General features: G+C 47.4%; 1 protein-coding gene across 1 annotated transcript in view; it reads left to right on the forward strand.

The window, feature by feature from the left end:
- Positions 1-237: 237 nt before the first annotated feature.
- Positions 238-18,670, forward strand: part of LOC135058125 (bile salt-activated lipase-like) — a 30,478-nt gene continuing 12,045 nt past the window's right edge. The window contains exons 1-2 of the mRNA XM_063963721.1: positions 238-305; positions 9,627-9,845. Coding sequence (XP_063819791.1) covers positions 245-305; positions 9,627-9,845 — 280 coding nt within the window. The 5' untranslated portion in view covers positions 238-244. The remainder of the gene's footprint in view (positions 306-9,626; positions 9,846-18,670) is intronic.

Consider the following 18,670-nt stretch of genomic DNA (forward strand, 5'->3'; position numbering starts at 1 on the left):
CTCTGCCACCCACTACAATAATTATATGCCTTTACAATCTTTTTACCTAGCAGGTAATTCTCATTTCCTTATCCCAATCTATTGCCAGCTATACAAATACTTCTAATCCTTTCCACTACTTAATCTGAAGATTTATTTTACAAAGGGGAAGTGACTTTGTAAAAGTGGCATGTCACCAGACCAGAGTATATAAATGGGTACCAGAGAGGCGGTTCGATTTTAGGGGTCTGTGTCTCTTGAAACCATGAAGGGCCGAGTTGCTGCTCTCGTTATTGGTCTGGCACTTATACATGGCTCACTGGCTGGTAAGTCTTTGCCCAAAGCTATTAAAATACAAAACTTATTGGTAGAAAATGTCATGCTTATTATTAAATAATATGGGACACTTACAAAAACCTGTATTATGATAATGTTGTTTGGGAGAAGAGAGGTTAATGAGTATTATTAATATTATTAATAGCTTGCACATACACGTGCCCACTCACTTCTTAATATGTCCCTGGTGGTTACATTGTAGGTGTGCAGTTAATCTCTGCAGTACAGTAAAACTATTACAACTATCAAAATAAGATCTTCTGTCATTTGAAATGAAATATCAGAGCACCCATGTGACCTGGGACCGCACATCCCTGTCGCCGGCACCCTACACACGGAGCGATGTGTGCTTAATGCCTAAGCAGTCTAGTCAGATTGCTTAGAAATTAAGTTGAAATCGCTCCCTGTGTACCCCCCTTAAGGAGTGTCAGCAGTGAATCACGCTATAAGAAAGAGAGAAATAAAGTCTTAATCACAAGTTCAGAGAAAGGAAGAAAAATATAAGCAGCGAATCACAGGTTCAGAGACAGTATTGACAGTAAATAATGGCTTCAGATAAAGAGCATTAGCAGTGAATCAAAACTAGAGAGAGACAGGGGGGCTAATTCAGGTTGGATCGCAGATTGGACCGGAATTTTTGCTGAAAAGATGCGGGCGCATGCGCAGTGCCTGTCCTGTGCATGTACCCGCATTTTCTGCGTGGGGTCCACAGAAAATGCGATCGCCTCTGCCTGTCAATCAGGCAGAGGCGGTCACGGGGTGGCGGACAACGCTCCGTTTCCAGGGAAGAGACAGAGCATTGCGGGGGTGGGGAAACCCGAATGGTGGGCGGTGCGGCATGAACGGGGGAGTATCGGGGGCATGGCCGTAGCGGCTGTGTGACATCACCTGAAGCCGCCGCGACAGGTAAAATGGCGCCGGGACTCCTGCGGCCGCAGAAATTGCAAAGCGATCTCAATTTCTGCTTGTCGAAGGGAGGGAGGTGCCGGTCAGTATGCTGGGCGGCCTTGCCCAGCGCTGGACAGCCCCCTGCATGTGAGCAAAAGGATAGCAATTTCTGCTGATTAGCAGAATTTGCAATCCTTACTGAATTAGCCCCTCAGAGCGAGAGCATTTGCAATTAATAACAGGTTCAGAAAGAGCACAATGGCAGTGAATCACATGTTATGAGGAGATCATTAGTGGTGAGGGATGCGCTTAGCATCCTGACAGACCGGATGCCAGCAGTCATGTGACCAACGCCAGAATCCTGACACCACTGGAAGACTGGCACCGGAACACTGACATCTGACATGCAGAAGGTAAGTATTGGGTTCTGGTCAGGGTTAGGGCCCGGGGGAGTGGGGGTGAAGGGTTTAAGGATATGCACTATGGGTGTAGATGTGTAACAACATAATCAGGACGACACTTGCAGCATCAGTGTAATACAGGTCTTTACTCAGCATGAGCCAGACACCAAGTGGAAGTAACAGTAGACAAACAGTAAGTGAGTCACCTTGGCATGACATCATCTCCCATGATGCACAGCATGCATTTACATCCCCCCTTTAAAACTGGAAGGATGCAGAACATAGATGAAACAAATGCAACAATGTTAGGCATGAACAAAAGAAAAGACATTATACAATAAAGTCTTGGAACTTTGGGTTGGGTTTGGACATACAGCCCGATCTGGTAATGTTACACTGGGAACCTATAGGCATGTCCGCTGTGACACCAGAGGGCTCTATTACTTCAGAAGTGGTCTCTGAGGAAGGACTGTCCATGCAATGCGAATCATCACTGACATTGGTTGCAGCTGTGGTAGAAACTGATGAGTCAGGCTGTGTAGAGCTTTCTTCAGGGACACTTAACAGATGGTGGCGGTTGCGTTCATAGAGGGCATTATTAGACTGTACCACGTAGCTATTTGGATGACCTGCAGGATGCTGAACCACTGCCATTCTGTCGAATCTTTGCTCGGTTTGCATGCGGACAGGCTGGCCTGGAGACAGTGGTGGCAGGCGGTATGCTGATCTGTCATAAGAAGCTTTGGCAGCCATTCTGCGCTTGCTGATGTTCTCCCGTACCTGTGGCTCTACTCTGGGTTGCAGGAGCTGCTTTTCCATTGCGATGCCTGTGCGGGTGCGCCATGCTAATAGGCACTGTACAGGGGATGGAAGTACATCTCGGGCGTGTTTCTCAAGTTTAACAGTGCCAAGTATATGTCCGATCCATCTCGTGCACACATTTCCCCATTAGGTGCTTTGCAGAGCGGACTGCACGCACTGCCAATCCATTTGATTGTGGGTAGTGTGGACTACTAGTGATGTGCTGGAAGTCCCATGTATTCACAAAGTCCTTGAACTCTCTACTCTTGAATTGCATGGCAGTATCAGTGATCAGCTGCTATGGGATGCCATGTGCTGCAAAGTGTCTCTTCAGCTTTGCAATGACCATGTGACTTGTGGTGCTGGGCAAGTAGTTTATCTCGAACCATCCTGAAAGGAGTCAACTAGTACCAGGTACTCCTTCCCCCTCCATTCAAATAGATCAGCTGTAAGAATGGACCACGGAAGATCAGGAATGTCATGGAGCAGTATGGGCTCCCGTGACAGGTGTGGATGCAAGGCATTGCAGGGTGCACAAAATGAGACAGCATGGTCAATGTCACCGTACATGGAGGGCCAGAACGTGGTGTCACAGGCCCTACGCTTGGTAGCCTCCTGGCCGGGATGGCCCTGGTGCATCTGCTGGGTGTAGAACATCTGAAGGGCAGCCGGAATCATGAAGCGATGTCCCCACAGGATGACACCATCAGAAACTGTCAGCTCATCTCTCATACAGTAGAAGGAGCAAAGGCAGTGTGGCAGTTCCTTGGAAGAGGATGGCCAGACGTTGAGAATAACAGCTGGCAAAGATCATCCTCAAGTGTAGCAGCATGCAGCTCTTCCAGCCACTTGGTAAGGAGCACCTCCACAGCCATGACCTCATAGTCATCCTCAGCAGCGTTCATGTTAGTAGTTTAAAGGAAGGCACGAGACAGAGCATCACCCACGTACATTTCTTTGCCTCGCTTATATATGACATCCAGGTTGTACTGCTGCAGCTTGAGCATCAAGACCTGAATACGGAAAGAAACACAGTGGATGGGTTTCTTCAGCATGGTGATAAGAGGCTCGTGGTCGGTTTCCACCGTGACAGGATGGCCATAGATGAAGTCATGGAAATGGTTGCAGGCGAACACCAGTGCCAATAGTTCTTTGTCAATTTGTGCATACCTGGTTTTAGTGTCAGTGAGAGCCCTGGAATCAAAAGCCACCAGTCTGCGGTGTTGGAGGCACATGGACCCTAGACCACTCTGTGAAGCATCAACAGAGAAGACTACCGGATCATGCACGTTGAAGTATTGCAGGACTGTTGGATTTGTCAGCATGATCTTCAATGGATCAACAGCAGCTGTGTGTGCGTCCAGCCAGCACCATTCTGAGTCCTGGTGGAGTAGCTGCCGCAAAGGTGCCGTGGTTTAACTGTATTGCGGGACAAATTTAGACAGGTAGTTGATCATCCCCAGGAAGCGCTGCAGTGCCTATTGGTCAGCTGGTAGCGGCATTTGCTGGATGGCAGTGATTTTATTAGGATCCGGTTTGACGCCTTGACTAGAGAGCACGTTCAAAGCATGGGCCCGTTCAAGTACGTGGTGCAGTTGCTGGTCGTGTTCTTCCTTGGTGCGGCCACACACCAGGATGTCATCAACGATGATTTCACAGGGATAGCCTGCAAACTGTTGCTTCATGCAACGCTGGAAGACCTCACTGCCCTTAGTGATTCCATAGGGCATGCAAAGGAAGACATACCGCCCTATCGGGGGCATGAAACCGGTGAGCAGGGACAAAGCTCTGTCCAAAAGGATTTGCCAGAATCCGCACTTTGCATCCAGGGTACTGAAAACTTTGGCACCTGGCATGTCAGCAATAACTTGTTCGATGGTGCAGAGAGGGTGATATGGACGCAGCAGTGCTTTGTTCAAGTGTACTGGATCAATACAAAGACGTACAGTCTCATCCTTTTTTAATGCGGCCACCATAGCGGACACCCACTGTGTTGCTTCCTCTATGGGGTCAGTGACACCCAATTGAGTCATTCTGTGGATATCTTTAATGATTTTGTCTTTCATTGCGATAGGAACCCTCCAGGGGGCACAGACAGTAGGTACAATGGAGTCATCCAGCCTCATATGGTACACAACAGTAAGCTTGCCAAATATACTACAATCAAATAAATCCTGAAAGTTGTAGCAGTGGTTTAACCTTTTGATCCACAATGTGGAATAGCAAATCAGCACGGGTAATCTTTAGCTTTGTGGTGCCATCTGGCCACCATAAGCTATCAAGTTGATCTTGTCTCATGGGTTTATCTGTGCAGATGGATCTATTTCACGTAGTTGTTTGTAGGATATGACATTGCACTTTGCTCCTGAGTCTATTTTGACTATGGCCACCTTGTTCATATACTTTGTTCTCAGTTTGATAAATATTTTGCTCTTTTCATCCAAGTGGTCTACACTATCACAAACTGTCATGTGAACCGATTCACACCCTGGCTCAGTTTCAATCTGGATAATCCGCCGGGGTGAGCGGCTATAGCATGACTCAGACTGTTGCTTTATGAAAGTTTAATCTTTGGAGTGGCAGCACCTTGCAAAATGATTTAATTTGCCACATGCATTACATCGTTTATCATACGTGGGGCAGCTTTGTCAGGAGGGTGCTGTGCCGCACAGTTCCCACACGTGAAGGATCCGAGCAGAACGGCCGCCATGACGCACACCTCAGCGTCCTTTCTTAGTTGCCTTGTGCCCTTTTCAGACTGCTCATTTAACATACAGATATTTATGGCAGTTTCTAATGTGAGGCTCTTCTCCCGAAGCAGCTGTGCACGTACCTTGTTGCTGCGTATGCGCATATGATTCTGTCACAGATGAGCTCCTCTGTGGGGATACCAAAATTGCACTTATTTGCCAGCAGCTTTAGCGTGGAGATGTAGGACTGTAGAGTGTCGCTTTGTGCTGTTGAAAACATGCCTGTCCATAATTACAATCTTTACTGGCATGCAGATCTCTTCAAACTTTGCAATTAGGTTGTCAGGATCCTCTCTGTCTTCTCAGACAGCGTATACAAAAGCATCTGATTTGTCCACAGCATCGGTGCCTGCAAGGTTCAGCAACGTGTATGCCTGGACTTTTTTTGATTTGTCTGAAAGGCCTGCTATGGAGTATACGTGCCATTCCCTTTTAAACCTCAGCCAGTTGTCAGCGGGTCTGTTCTCCTGAGACCTTGTGCCATGGCATCCCACTTCTTACACCATGTAGATGTGTAACAACAAAATCAGGACGACACTTGCAGCATCAGTGTTATACAGGTCTTTACTCAGCATGAGCCAGACACCAAGTGGGAGTAACCAGAGACAAACAGGAAGTGACTCACCTCGGCATGACATCATCTCCCATGATGCACAGCATGCATTTACAATGGGGATTGAGGTTAGGCACTAGGCGGTGGGGGTTAGCCCTAGCCAAATGAGGGATTTGCCCTAGCCTCACCTCTGGAGAACTAGGGTAGGGGGTGGATTAAAAGTACTTACTCCCTTTGTCTTTGGGATCTTCATTGTCAGGATGCCACTGACAGTCATGTGACTGCCAGCCTCCCAACCACCAACATTTTGGGCCTAATTCAAGGTTGATTGCAAAACAACATTTATCGCTAACGGGCAAAATCATGTGCACTGCAAGTGGGGCAAATATAACATATGCAGAGAGAGTTAGATTTGGGTTGTTATATTGTTTCTGTGCAGGGTAAATAGTGGCTGCTTTATTTTTACACTGCAATTTCAGTTTGAACACACCCCACCCAAATCTAACTCTCTGTGCACATTACCCCACCTGAACTGCACATGGTTTTGCCCATTGGAGGAAAATTTTATTTTGAAATCAACCTTGAATTAGGCCCTTTTAACTGAACCCAGTAGTAAATCCCAGGTTCTGATAACCACCATTAGCATTGCAGAATCATAGAGGACGAGAGAGTGAGAGATGTATTGGCAGAAGATATGCTGTTGATAGGTGTCAGCAGTGTGCAATGAGGTCATTCGGCAAATAGCATAGCTGGGCTTATTGCTTTATTAACCGGCAGATAACAGGACGCAGGGTAATACAAGGTTGCTGCAGGTATACATATAGAGCAGTTAGAAACTGATCCATCCTGGAGATTATGGGCTCAGTGCAGGTGGTCTGCATAGATGGAGTAACACACACCTGTATATAAATCAGTGGTGGTAGTCAGGGCCGGCTCCAGGCCTACTAGCACCCTGAGCGAGAAAATGTAAAAGTGCCCCCCCCCATGCGCGCGCCGAAGCCGCGCGCGCTCCTGGAAAAGTGGGCGTGGCCTCCTGGAAAAGTGGGCGTGGTCTCGTCCCCCAGCAGTGCCAGCTACACATGACATGCCCTCCAGCAGTGCCAGCTACACGTGATAGTGTTCACTTTTTAGGGCAGGTTGCTGATCACAGGGAGGGCACATTTTTAAGTTAGGTGGGCAAAATGATGTACATACTGTAATGCTTGTTGTTCCCATTTCCACACGCTAAAGCATGGACAGTGCGCGCCGAAGGCGCGCTGCAAAAATTTAGGGGAGTTACTTCGTGGGGAAGGTGCGTAGCCACATTATAGTGGCAATTCACATTACACCACACAGTAGTGCAGCTAATACACATTGCACCAGGTAGAACCTCCTATAAGAGCACGTTAGACACATTGCGCAGGTAGAGCACTGAGACACACTGCCCAGCCACAGACGCCTAGCGGGAACACTACATGATATGCCCCCCAGCAGTGCCAACTACACATGACATGCCCCCCAGCAGTGCCAGCTACACGTGACATGCCCCCCAGCAGTGCCAGCTACATAAATGGCCACACAGTTCCAGATGGATAAATGCCCCCACAGCGCAGATATGCCCCCACAGTGCCAGATACATTAATGCCCTCACAGTGCAAGATATGCCCCCACAGTGCAAGAAATGCCCCCACAGTGCAAGAAATGCCCCCACAGTGCAAGAAATGCCCCCACAGTGCCTGATACATAAATGCCCCCACAGTGCCTGATACATAAATGCCCCCACAGTGCCAGATAAATGCCCCCACAGAGCCAGATAAATGCCCCCACAGAGCCAGATAAATGCCCCCACAGAGCCAGATAAATGCCCCCACAGTGCCAGATATGCCCCCACAGTGCCAGATATGCCCCCACAGTGCCAGATATGCCCCCACGGAGCCAGATATGCCCCCACGGAGCCAGATATGCAATGCCCCCACAGTGCCAGAAATGCCCCCACAGTGCCAGAAATGCCCCCCACTGAGCCAGAAATGCCCCCCACTGAGCCAGAAATTCCCCCCACTGAGCCAGATATGCCCCCACAGTGCCAGATATGCCCCCACAGTGCCAGATATGCCCCCACAGTGCCAGATATGCCCCCACAATGCCAGATACATAAATGCCCCCACAGTGCCAGATATGCCCCCACAGAGCCAGAAATGCCCCCACAGTGCCAGAAATGCCCCCACAGTGCCAGAAATGCCCCCCACAGAGCCAGAAATGTCCCCAGTGCCAGAAATGCCCCCACAGTGCCAGATAAATGCCCCCACAGTGCCAGAAATGCCCCCCACATAGCCAAAAATGCCCCCTGTGTGCCAGAAATGCCCCCACAGTGCCAGATAAATGCCCCCACAGTGCCAGATAAATGCCCCCACAGTGCGGATCCCCCCCAAAAAAAATACCTGCGGCGCTGGGGAGGAGTACTGCTGGCCGCCTGTCCGAGTGTGGGAGTGCTGGCGGGCGGGCGGCCGGGCGAGTGAGAGTGAGCCTGGGTCCGAGTGCGGGCTGGCGGGCGGCCACTTGTGTGCGCTATGCGCGGCGCCGGCGTCTGACGTTAGACACCGGCGCCGCGCAGCGCGCATAGCGCACACACAGCGCGACGGGCAAATGCTGCACACACAGGGCCGGCTCCAGCATCGAATATGGCGGCACCAGCGCGCGGCGCCCATTAAGGGTGGCGCCCTGCGCGGCCGCTCTTCGAACATGCCTAGAGCCGGCCCTAGTGGTAGTGGCCCTTGTACAGTCAGCAATGGTAACACAGTGGTGTATGTAATGCCTCCATATGAAGGACACTCAGGGGCATGTCCTCTTCTGATGGAGGACAGAGAGAGAAGATGCGTGGAGACCATGTGCTTGCGCAGTAGCACATTTGGGTCAGAGGTGGCACTGTAACATCAGCACACTTCTGTTCAGGTACAGTGTTACTGTATGTTCTCGGCAGTGAGAGAGAGACAGCAAGTACAGAGGGCTTGATTCATAGATGAATACAGTTTAATTCTTTCACAAATGGCCGATGGTTTGTTGTCTGCACATGGGTCTGAACCACACTGCACATGTGCTGCCATGTTCTTGCAATGGCGGTCACAGTGTAGTGTCAGACAAAGTTTGATTGACAGACTGTAACCATTTGGGGCAGTGACGGGTAGTGGCGATTACAATGCAGGCATGTCGGCGCTGTTTTGGGAGTATGTTGAAGACAGCGACTGCGTCTTCAGATGCAGTGTCACTGGTCCTGCAAGCTTCATTGCAGCGAGCATTCTGACCAACTATAGAATTGCTGAGGTCAGTTGGACAACCAATATTTCCGATGTCACGTTCGGACACATACAATGAATCTGGGAAGCTAGCGCAGAGGCATCGCTTAGCATATATTCCCCATTCCACATTGCCCAATGACTTCCACCTCTGAATCATGCTCAGAGAGAGATAGACAGAGAAAGAGACATACAGAGCATTAGCAGCGTATTGCCTGAGATAGATTTACTAAAGCTTCTGAAACAGAAAACTGGAGGCGTTGCCCAAAGCCCATAGCACCCAATCATACTTTAATTTTCTAGAATGCAATAGGGAAATGATAACTCTTGTTGCGCTCGCCCCCTGCTGCTAGCAATCCGCGGCCGGGATACTGGCATCGGTAAGGTGACCGGCCGTCTCCTGAAAGCCAGTCACACATACCCAACATGTTCAGAGAGAGAGAGAGAGAGAGAACATTAGCAATGAATCACATGTTCAGAGAGAGAGAGAGCATTAGCATGAATCACATGTTCAGATAGCTGTATTACCTATATTAGAGGTCACCTCAAAGTTCTTTGACTTGTATATGGTCACAGAACTCCTTAGTAATGTCTTATATCCTTATACATTACTCTATTATCCCATATAAAATCTATTGATTTGCTTCAGTTAACTTGACAGATTCATCTGAAGAAGTGTTGTGGGGAGATCGCCCATTTCTGAAGGAGGGTCATACATTTGACGAAGATGAACATTTTGCTGAAGAATGCAATAAGCTGCTAAAATACAGTGCCCAAGTGATGAAAGAATGCACTACTAAAAAGTGCCAGACGTACAAACAATGTAACAAGGAGGGTGATCACATAATCTGTATGACACTCCATCTCTGTAAGTAGCCACTCCATTCAGCCCTAATATATAGCATAATGTACAGATATTTAACCCCTCAAGTGCAAAACATTGGCCTGTTTATGCTTTTCTTTCAGATACTGTACACTGTAATGACAATACTGTGTCTGGTTCTAACCTAAGACCCCTTTCACACCGCAGCTTATACCCGGTATTTTGCCGTTTTAACTGGCTTCCTAAACGGGTCAAGCTGCGATGTGAAAGGGTCCCCTTCAATTTACCGTTTTCAAAATACCGGTATTTTGAAACGGTAAAAAAGAAGGGTCCTACCCGTTTCAGTCCCATTTCACTGTGCAGTGTGAAAGGGTCTGAAACGGTATTTGCAAGCCCCAGAAGATGATAGGCTGTCTCCATGTGTGATGTCACCAGCCACAACCAGGAAACAGCTTGGAAAACACAGGAGACACATGAGAGAGTGGCTTTATAAACGTTTAAATGTGAAAAACACGGAAAAAAATTGCGTGGGGTCCCCCCTCCAAAGCATAACCAGCCTCGGGCTCTTCGAGCTGGTCCTGGTTCTAAAAATGCGGGGAAAAAATTGACAGGGGATCCCCCGTATTTTTAAAACCAGCACTGGGCTCTGCGCCTGGTGCTGGTGCAAAAAATACGGGGGACAAAACGAGTAGGGGTCCCCCGTATTTTTCACACCAGCATCAGGCTCCACTAGCTGGACAGATAATGCCACAGCCGGGGGTCACTTTTATGCCGTGCCCTGCGGCCGTGGCATTAAATATCCAACTAGTCACCCCTGGCCGGGGTACCCTGGGGGAGTGGGGACCCCTTCAATCAAGGGGTCCCCCCCCCCCAGCCACCCAAGGGCCAGGGGTGAAGCCCGAGGCTGTCCCCCCCATCCAATGGGCTGCGGATGGGAGGCTGATAGCCTGGAGTAAAATGTCAGAATATTGTTTTTTCCAGAAGAACTACAAGTCCCAGCAAGCCTCCCCCGCAGGCTGGTACTTGGAGAACCACAAGTACCAGCATGCGGGAGAAAAACGGGCCCGCTGGTACCTGTAGTTCTACTGGAAAAAAAATACCCAAATAAAAACAGTACACACACCGTGAAAGTAAAACTTTATTTCATACGTCGACACACACATACTTACCTATGTTCACACGCCGACATCGGTCCTCTTCTCCATGTAGAATCCAGGGGTACCTGAAAATAAAAGATCAATATACTCACCTCAACCAGGCTCCAGAGATAAATCCACGTACTTGGAGAAAAAAACAAACCGGACAACCGACCACACGGGCTGAAAGGGGTCCCATGCTGACACATGAGACCTGTCAGTGACAGCTGTCACAGAAAGGTCTCTAAAGCCAATCAGGAAGCGCTACTTCCGTGGCGCTCACCTGATTGGCTGTGCGCTGTCTGTGCTGTGACAGCGCATCGCACAGCTCCGTCCATTATATTCAATGGTGGGAACTTTGCGGCTAGCGGTGGGGTCACCCGCCGGTCAGCGGCTGACCGTCACCGCTAGCCGCAAAGTTCCCACCATTGAAAGTAATGGAGCGGCTTTGCGATGCGCTGTCTGACAGCTCAGACAGTGCACAGCCAATCAGGTGAGCGCCACGGAAGTAGCGCTTCCTGATTGGCTGAAGGGACTTCAGTGACAGGGGTCACGTGATGTCCCGGCATTCGGGGAGAGGGGTCTCATGTGTCAGCATGGGACCCCTTTCGGTCCGCAGGTCCGGGTGTTCGTTTTCTTTTTTTGTTAAGTCCGTGGATTTATCTCTGGACCATGGCTGAGGTGAGTATATTGAACTTTTATTTTCAGGTACCCCTGGATTCTACATGGAGAAGAGGACCGATGTCGGCGTGTGAACATAGGTAAGTATGTGTGTGTCGGCAGTGTGTAATAAAGTTTTACTGTCGACGGTGTCTGTGTCCTGTTTTTATTTGGGTATTTTTTTTTCATTAGAACTACAGGTACCAGCGGGCCCGTTTTTCTCCCGCATGCTGGTACTTGTGGTTCTCCAAGTACCAGCTTGCGGGGGAGGCTTGCTGGGACTTGTAGTACTACTGGAAAAAACAATATCTTTTCATTTACAACAAAGGCTATCAGCCCCCCCATCCGCAGCCCATTGGATGGGGGGGGACAGCCTCGGGCTTCACCCCTGGCCCTTGGGTGGCTGGGGGGGGGACCCCTTGATTGAAGGGGTCCCCACTCCCCCAGGGTACCCCGGCCAGGGGTGACTAGTTGGATATTTAATGCCATGGCCGCAGGGCACGGCATAAAAGTGACCCCCGGCTGTGGCATTATCTGTCCAGCTAGTGGAGCCCGATGCTGGTGTGAAAAATACGGGGGACCCCTACTCGTTTTGTCCCCCGTATTTTTTGCACCAGCACCAGGCGCAGAGCCCGGTGCTGGTTTTAAAAATACGGGGGATCCCCTGTCAATTTTTCCCCCGCATTTTTAGAACCAGGACCAGCTCGAAGAGCCCGAGGCTGGTTATGCTTTGGAGGGGGGACCCCACGCCATTTTTTTCCTGTATTTAACCATTCCATCTAAAAAAAAAAAAAAAAAATTTTTAAAAAATATATAAATAATACTTGTGCCTCCAAAAAAGACAAACCAAGTACCTAATCCCTTCTAATATAAATAGATATACTTCAAGCTGCTGGGTTCCATCGTACGACTATCCAAATTATTAATAATGAATTAATTAGTGATTAATAATAATGTGTGGGCCAGAAAAGTCCATTTATAATGACAACCACTGTTTTCTATGGGTGAAACGGGTTCAGTGTGAAAGGTACCAAAACGGGAATGAAATGGTAATTTACTGGTTACAACATGAGATGTGAAAGGGGTTTAACTGCTCAGACCCGTTTTAACAACCGTTTCAAATACCATTTCAAAAGCAGGTTTTGCGATGTGAAAGCAGCACTATTATGCTGCATTCACACCGCAAATGCCGGGTCCTACCCGGTAAGACAAACGTGTACTTACCGGGTGGGATCCGGCATTTGCGCTCCGTTGCAGGCTTCCCGACCCGGCAATATACCGGGTCGGTTGCCATGACAACGGAGGGAGCAGCAGCAGCAGGGGCGGGGGTGGAGGCGGCGTCGGGAGATGTGCTCATCTCCAGCGCCGCCTCTCCCTATCTTGTGAATGGGAACCGTGTCGCATCGACACGGCTCCCATTCACACCGCACCTGACCCGGTAATCAACCCGGGTAAAACCCTTCTTTTTTACCGGGTTGATTTACCGGGTCAGGCGACCCGCTAAATCGCCCAGTGTGCTTTCACATCGCACACTGTCCCGGTTCGACACGGCAATATGCCGTGTCGGTACCGGGTTATTTATGCGATGTGAAAGGGGTATTACTAACTTGTCTGATTTACCCATATTCACTTGGGCCAGTTCTTTTGGCACTATCTACCTCTCTAAAATAGAGATGTGTGGCGGATACTTTTCGGGTTTGTGGTTTGGATCTGGATTGGTTTTGCCAAAAGCACCCTTTCGGGTTTAGGTTTTGTATCTGGATGATTTAAAAAAAAAAACAACAACATAAAAACAGCTAAAATCACAGAATTTGGGGGTAATTTTGATCCTATGGTATTATTAACCTCAATAACATTCATTTCTACTCATTTCCAGTCTATTCTGAACACTGAACACCTCACAATATTGTTTTTAGGCCAAAAGGTTGCACGAGGTCTTTGGATGACTAAGCTAAGCGACACAAATGGGTGGCACATACACCTGGCCCATCTAGGAGTGGCACTGCAGTGGCAGACAGGATGGCAGTTTACAAATAGGCCCCAAAGAGCACATAATGCAAAGAAAAAAAGAGGTGCAAGATGGAATTGTCTTGGAAATATCTGTTGTTTAAACAGGGCATGCACAGTTTAATAAATCCATAATTTCAGCGACAGGTCCCCTTGGAAAAAGCTTGCCAAGTTCTCCGAATCATAGTTAGGTACAAACATATCATATCCTTCTTTGATGACTTTTCACATTATGAGAAGAGGCAAGAGGAAGAGGACAGTGTCAAGAAGGTGATTAAAAATTAGAGAGGCACACGCAATCAGGAACAACACACAGGCTTTCACCTCCACTCCTATATTGGTGTGGAACAGAAAGATCTTCAAGCAAGCAAATATATAATTATTAATTACCATATTACTGGACAAACTGAAAAACTAGGGGTCAAAGCCTCCAAATTTGTTCCCCCTTCTCCACGTTCAGGGATTAAGATTAAGATAAGGTAAAGATTTATTGCTGGGATTCAAATAAACTGGTGTATACCACAGGATCAAGATTGGATATTTTCCCCTCCACTGAGTCTATAGACTTATTTTGTGAAAATCTCGTGGGTTTCTCTTTTTTCCATTTTTTTTTGCAGTTTTATTTACGTATTTTGTGGCAGATGCCTTATTTTTGTTTTTCATAGCTCCCAGTTACACGCATGTGAGCATACCTGTGTGTCTCAGTTACACGCATGTGAGCATACCTGTGTGTCTTGTTTATTTTATTCATATTTTATTTTTAAATAAAGCAGCCCGTTAGATGTTTTAGCAGCCCCTCCTGAGCCCCTACAGTAGCCCCGGACAAGTTGAGTTCGGGTGGGTTTGGTAAAGTACCAAGCATGACTGTGCAGTGAATTTTTTTGTTATTGAGCCCCTGCCCTAGTGGAGCTTACCACTCTACAGTCGAAACTCATTTCATAGTATAAGTAGGACTGTGGGAGGAAGCAATGCTAACTTCTATGCCCACAGCATGCCTCAGCCTGGCAAGCCAGACATCTTTCTGGCTGTAAACCACCATGAGACTCCATACTGGGCCTTATTCAGTAACTGTTTGTGCCTCACAGGAGCTCCTGTCCCATCTAGTGCTGCAGTGCAATGGAAAGCTGATACAATGCAAGATCACTGAAACTGTTCTTCTAACACGCGAGGTCTTGCGATAACCATACACAGACCTTAGGAAAAGAACATCCCTGTAAAACAAATGCGCATCTTCTAAATAAATAATCCCAAAATGTGGAACATCAATAATAAATCAAAATAAAGGTTGACTAATTGGAGCCATTAATTTGACTGAGTTCCTAACATGAAATAATTGAGAAGAACCTCTCTCTAATGCTCCGGCAGAAAATATCACCATTACCTCTCCGGCAGTTGAGCTGGATTATATTCAAGGGCAGATTTATTAAGCCTGGTGAAGTAATAAAGTGGAAGGTGATAAAGCACCAGTCAGTCAGCTCCTGTCATTTTTCAAACCCAGCCTGTAACATGGAAGTTAGGAGCTGATTGGCTGGTGCTTTATCACCTTCCACTTTATCACTTTACCAGGCTTAATAAATCTGCCCAATTATTGTGCGAAAGAACTGCGCTAATATACCATGCAGCCTTACAAGCTGGTTGCTGCTATGGAACTATTGGTGGGTGTACTACAAGACCCCACTCTGGAGAGGATACATATACAATGAATGGTTCAGCTCACCCCTAGCTTGTATACAATACAAGCTAGGGGTGTGCTGAACCATCCATTGTATTAATAAATCTGCCCCATAGTCTCTTCTGAGTCACACTAACTTTGGCCGCAAATGTTGGTCTCTCACCACTTTATTTAAAAACACTTTGTCAAAATATCAATTTCAATTTCCACCTTTGCGGCTATGTTTTCACAAATCTCTTTGTGATGTTGAAGCTTGTTTCATATCTGCTGTAGGCTTTCATTTAAACCAGAGATTTTCAACCTTTTACAAATTGCAGCACACTGAACAAGATCTAAATATTGCTAAGGCACACTCAAATATAATGGTGATGCATGGTGTAGTTGTGTGTCCTAGGATTTCACGTTGCAGCTTCTCCATAGGTAACGCCTGAGCCCCATCTGAGAGAGCCAGAAGAGCCCAACACTGCCAAGCCCAAAATTAGAACTGTCTCTGCAGCCACTAAACCCACCAGTATTAATCGTTCCAGGGCCTCAGCAGTGGTAAAACACCGACGGGCATGGCTCTGCTTCTATGGCGGCACACCTGGAGACTGCTCAGGGCACACTAGTGTGCCACGGCACAGTGGTTGAAAAACACTGATTTAAACATAGGATCAAGTACGGCAGCTCCCCTGGACTTATACAGCATAGGCAGCACACCTTGAGAATTACACAGCACAGCAGACAGTCAACAGCACTCCTGTAATGGTAGGGCAGAGGGGCAGCACCCCTGGAATGATGTGGCAAAGAAAAGACGTGCAAGATGGAATTGTCCTTGGGCCCTCCCACCCACCCTTATGTTGTATAAACAGGACAAGTACACTTTAACAAACCAATCATTTCAGCGACAGGGTCTGCCACACGACCGTGGCTGAACTGATTGGTTTGTTTGGTCCCCCACCAAAAAAGAAGCAATTAATCTCTCCTTGCACAAACTGGCTCTACAGTGGCAAGATGTCCTCATCCTCAGATCCCCCTTCAGTGTTAACATCCTCATCCTCACAGAGACATAATATTCAAACTAGAGATGAGCGGGTTCGGTTTCTCTGAATCCGAACCCGCCCGAACTTCATGTTTTTTTACACGGGTCCGAGCGACTCGGATCTTCCCGCCTTGCTCGGTTAACCCGAGCGCGCCCGAACGTCATCATCACGCTGTCGGATTCTCGCGAGGCTCGGATTTTATCGCGAGACTCGGATTCTATATAAGGAGCCGCGCGTCGCGGCCATTTTCACACGTGCATTGAGATTGATAGGGAGAGGACGTGGCTGGCGTCCTCTCCGTTTAGAAATTAAAATAGATAGGAGAGTGAGAGTGAGACACTTCATTTACTTACTGGAGCTTAGGAGGAGTTATACTAGTGACTGATGACCAGTGACCTGACCACCAGTGCAGTTTTATAATTTATTATTATTTAATAATCCGTTCTGTTCTTGTTCTCTGCCTGAAAAAAACGATACACAGTGACTCAGTCACACTCACATACCATATCTGTGCTCAGCCCAGTGTGCTGCATCATCTATGTATAATATCTGACTGTGCTCACACAGCTTAATTGTGGGGGAGACTGGGGAGCAGTTATAGGTTATAGCAGGAGCACATATTAAACAGTGCACACTTTTGCTGCCAGAGTGCCACTGCCAGTGTGACTGACCACTGACCACTGTGACCAGTGACCTGACCACACTGACCACCAGTATAGTATATTGTGATTGTCTGCCTGAAAAAGTACACTCGTCGTGTGACTTGTGTGGTGTTTTTTTATTCTATAAAAATTAAAAAACTCATTCTGCTGACAGACAGTGTCCAGCAGGTCCGTCATTATATAATATATACCTGTCCGGCTGCAGTAGTGATATATATATATTTTTTATATCATTATTTATCATCCAGTCTATACTAGCAGCAGACACAGTACGGTAGTTCACGGCTGTAGCTACCTCTGTGTCGGCACTCGGCAGTCCATCCATAATTGTATACCACCTACCCGTGGTTTTTTTTTTCTTTCTTCTTTATACATACTACATCTCATTATCATCCAGTCTATATTAGCAGCAGACACAGTACAGTACGGTAGTCCACGGCTGTAGCTACCTCTGTGTCGGCACTCGGCAGTCCATCCATAATTGTATACCACCTACCCGTGGTTTTTTTTTCTTTCTTCTTTATACATACTACATCTCATTATCATCCAGTCTATATTAGCAGCAGACACAGTACGGTAGTCCACGGCTGTAGCTACCTCTGTGTCGGCACTCGGCAGTCCATCCATAATTGTATACCACCTACCCGTGGTTTTCTTTTTCTTTCTTCTTTATACATTACATACTACATCTCATTATCATCCAGTCTATATTAGCAGCAGACACAGTATGGTAGTCCACGGCTGTAGCTACCTCTGTGTCGGCACTCGGCAGTCCATCCATAATTGTATACCACCTACCCGTGGTTTTTTTTTTCTTTCTTCTTTATACATTACATACTACATCTCATTATCATCCAGTCTATAGTAGCAGCAGACACAGTACGGTAGTCCACGGCTGTAGCTACCTCTGTGTCGGCACTCGGCAGTCCATCCATAATTGTATACCACCTACCCGTGTTTTTTTTTTCTTTCTTCTTTATACATACTACATCTCATTATCATCCAGTCTATATTAGCAGCAGACACAGTACAGTACGGTAGTCCACGGCTGTAGCTACCTCTGTGTCGGCACTCGGCAGTCCATCCATAATTGTATACCACCTACCCGTGTTTTTTTTTCTTTCTTCTTTATACATACTACATCTCATTATCATCCAGTCTATATTAGCAGCAGACACAGTACAGTACGGTAGTCCACGGCTGTAGCTACCTCTGTGTCGGCACTCGGCAGTCCATCCATAATTGTATACCACCTACCCGTGGTTTTTTTTTCTTTCTTCTTTATACATACTACATCTAATTATCATCCAGTCTATATTAGCAGCAGACACAGTACAGTACGGTAGTCCACGGCTGTAGCTACCTCTGTGTCGGCACTCGGCAGTCCATCCACTATTGTATACCACCTACCCTTGGTTTTTTTTTTCTTTCTTTATACATTACATACTACATCTCATTATCATCCAGTCTATATTAGCAGCAGACACAGTACGGTAGTCCACGGCTGTAGCTACCTCTGTGTCGGCACTCGGCAGTCCATCCATAATTGTATACCACCTACCCGTGGTTTTTTTTTTCTTTCTTCTTTATACATACTACATCTCATTATCATCCAGTCTATATTAGCAGCAGACACAGTACAGTACGGTAGTCCACGGCTGTAGCTACCTCTGTGTCGGCACTCGGCAGTCCATCCATAATTGTATACCAC

The sequence above is a fragment of the Pseudophryne corroboree genome, chromosome 3 (assembly GCF_028390025.1).
Source record: "Pseudophryne corroboree isolate aPseCor3 chromosome 3, aPseCor3.hap2, whole genome shotgun sequence".
Classification (NCBI taxonomy): Eukaryota; Metazoa; Chordata; class Amphibia; order Anura; family Myobatrachidae; genus Pseudophryne; species Pseudophryne corroboree.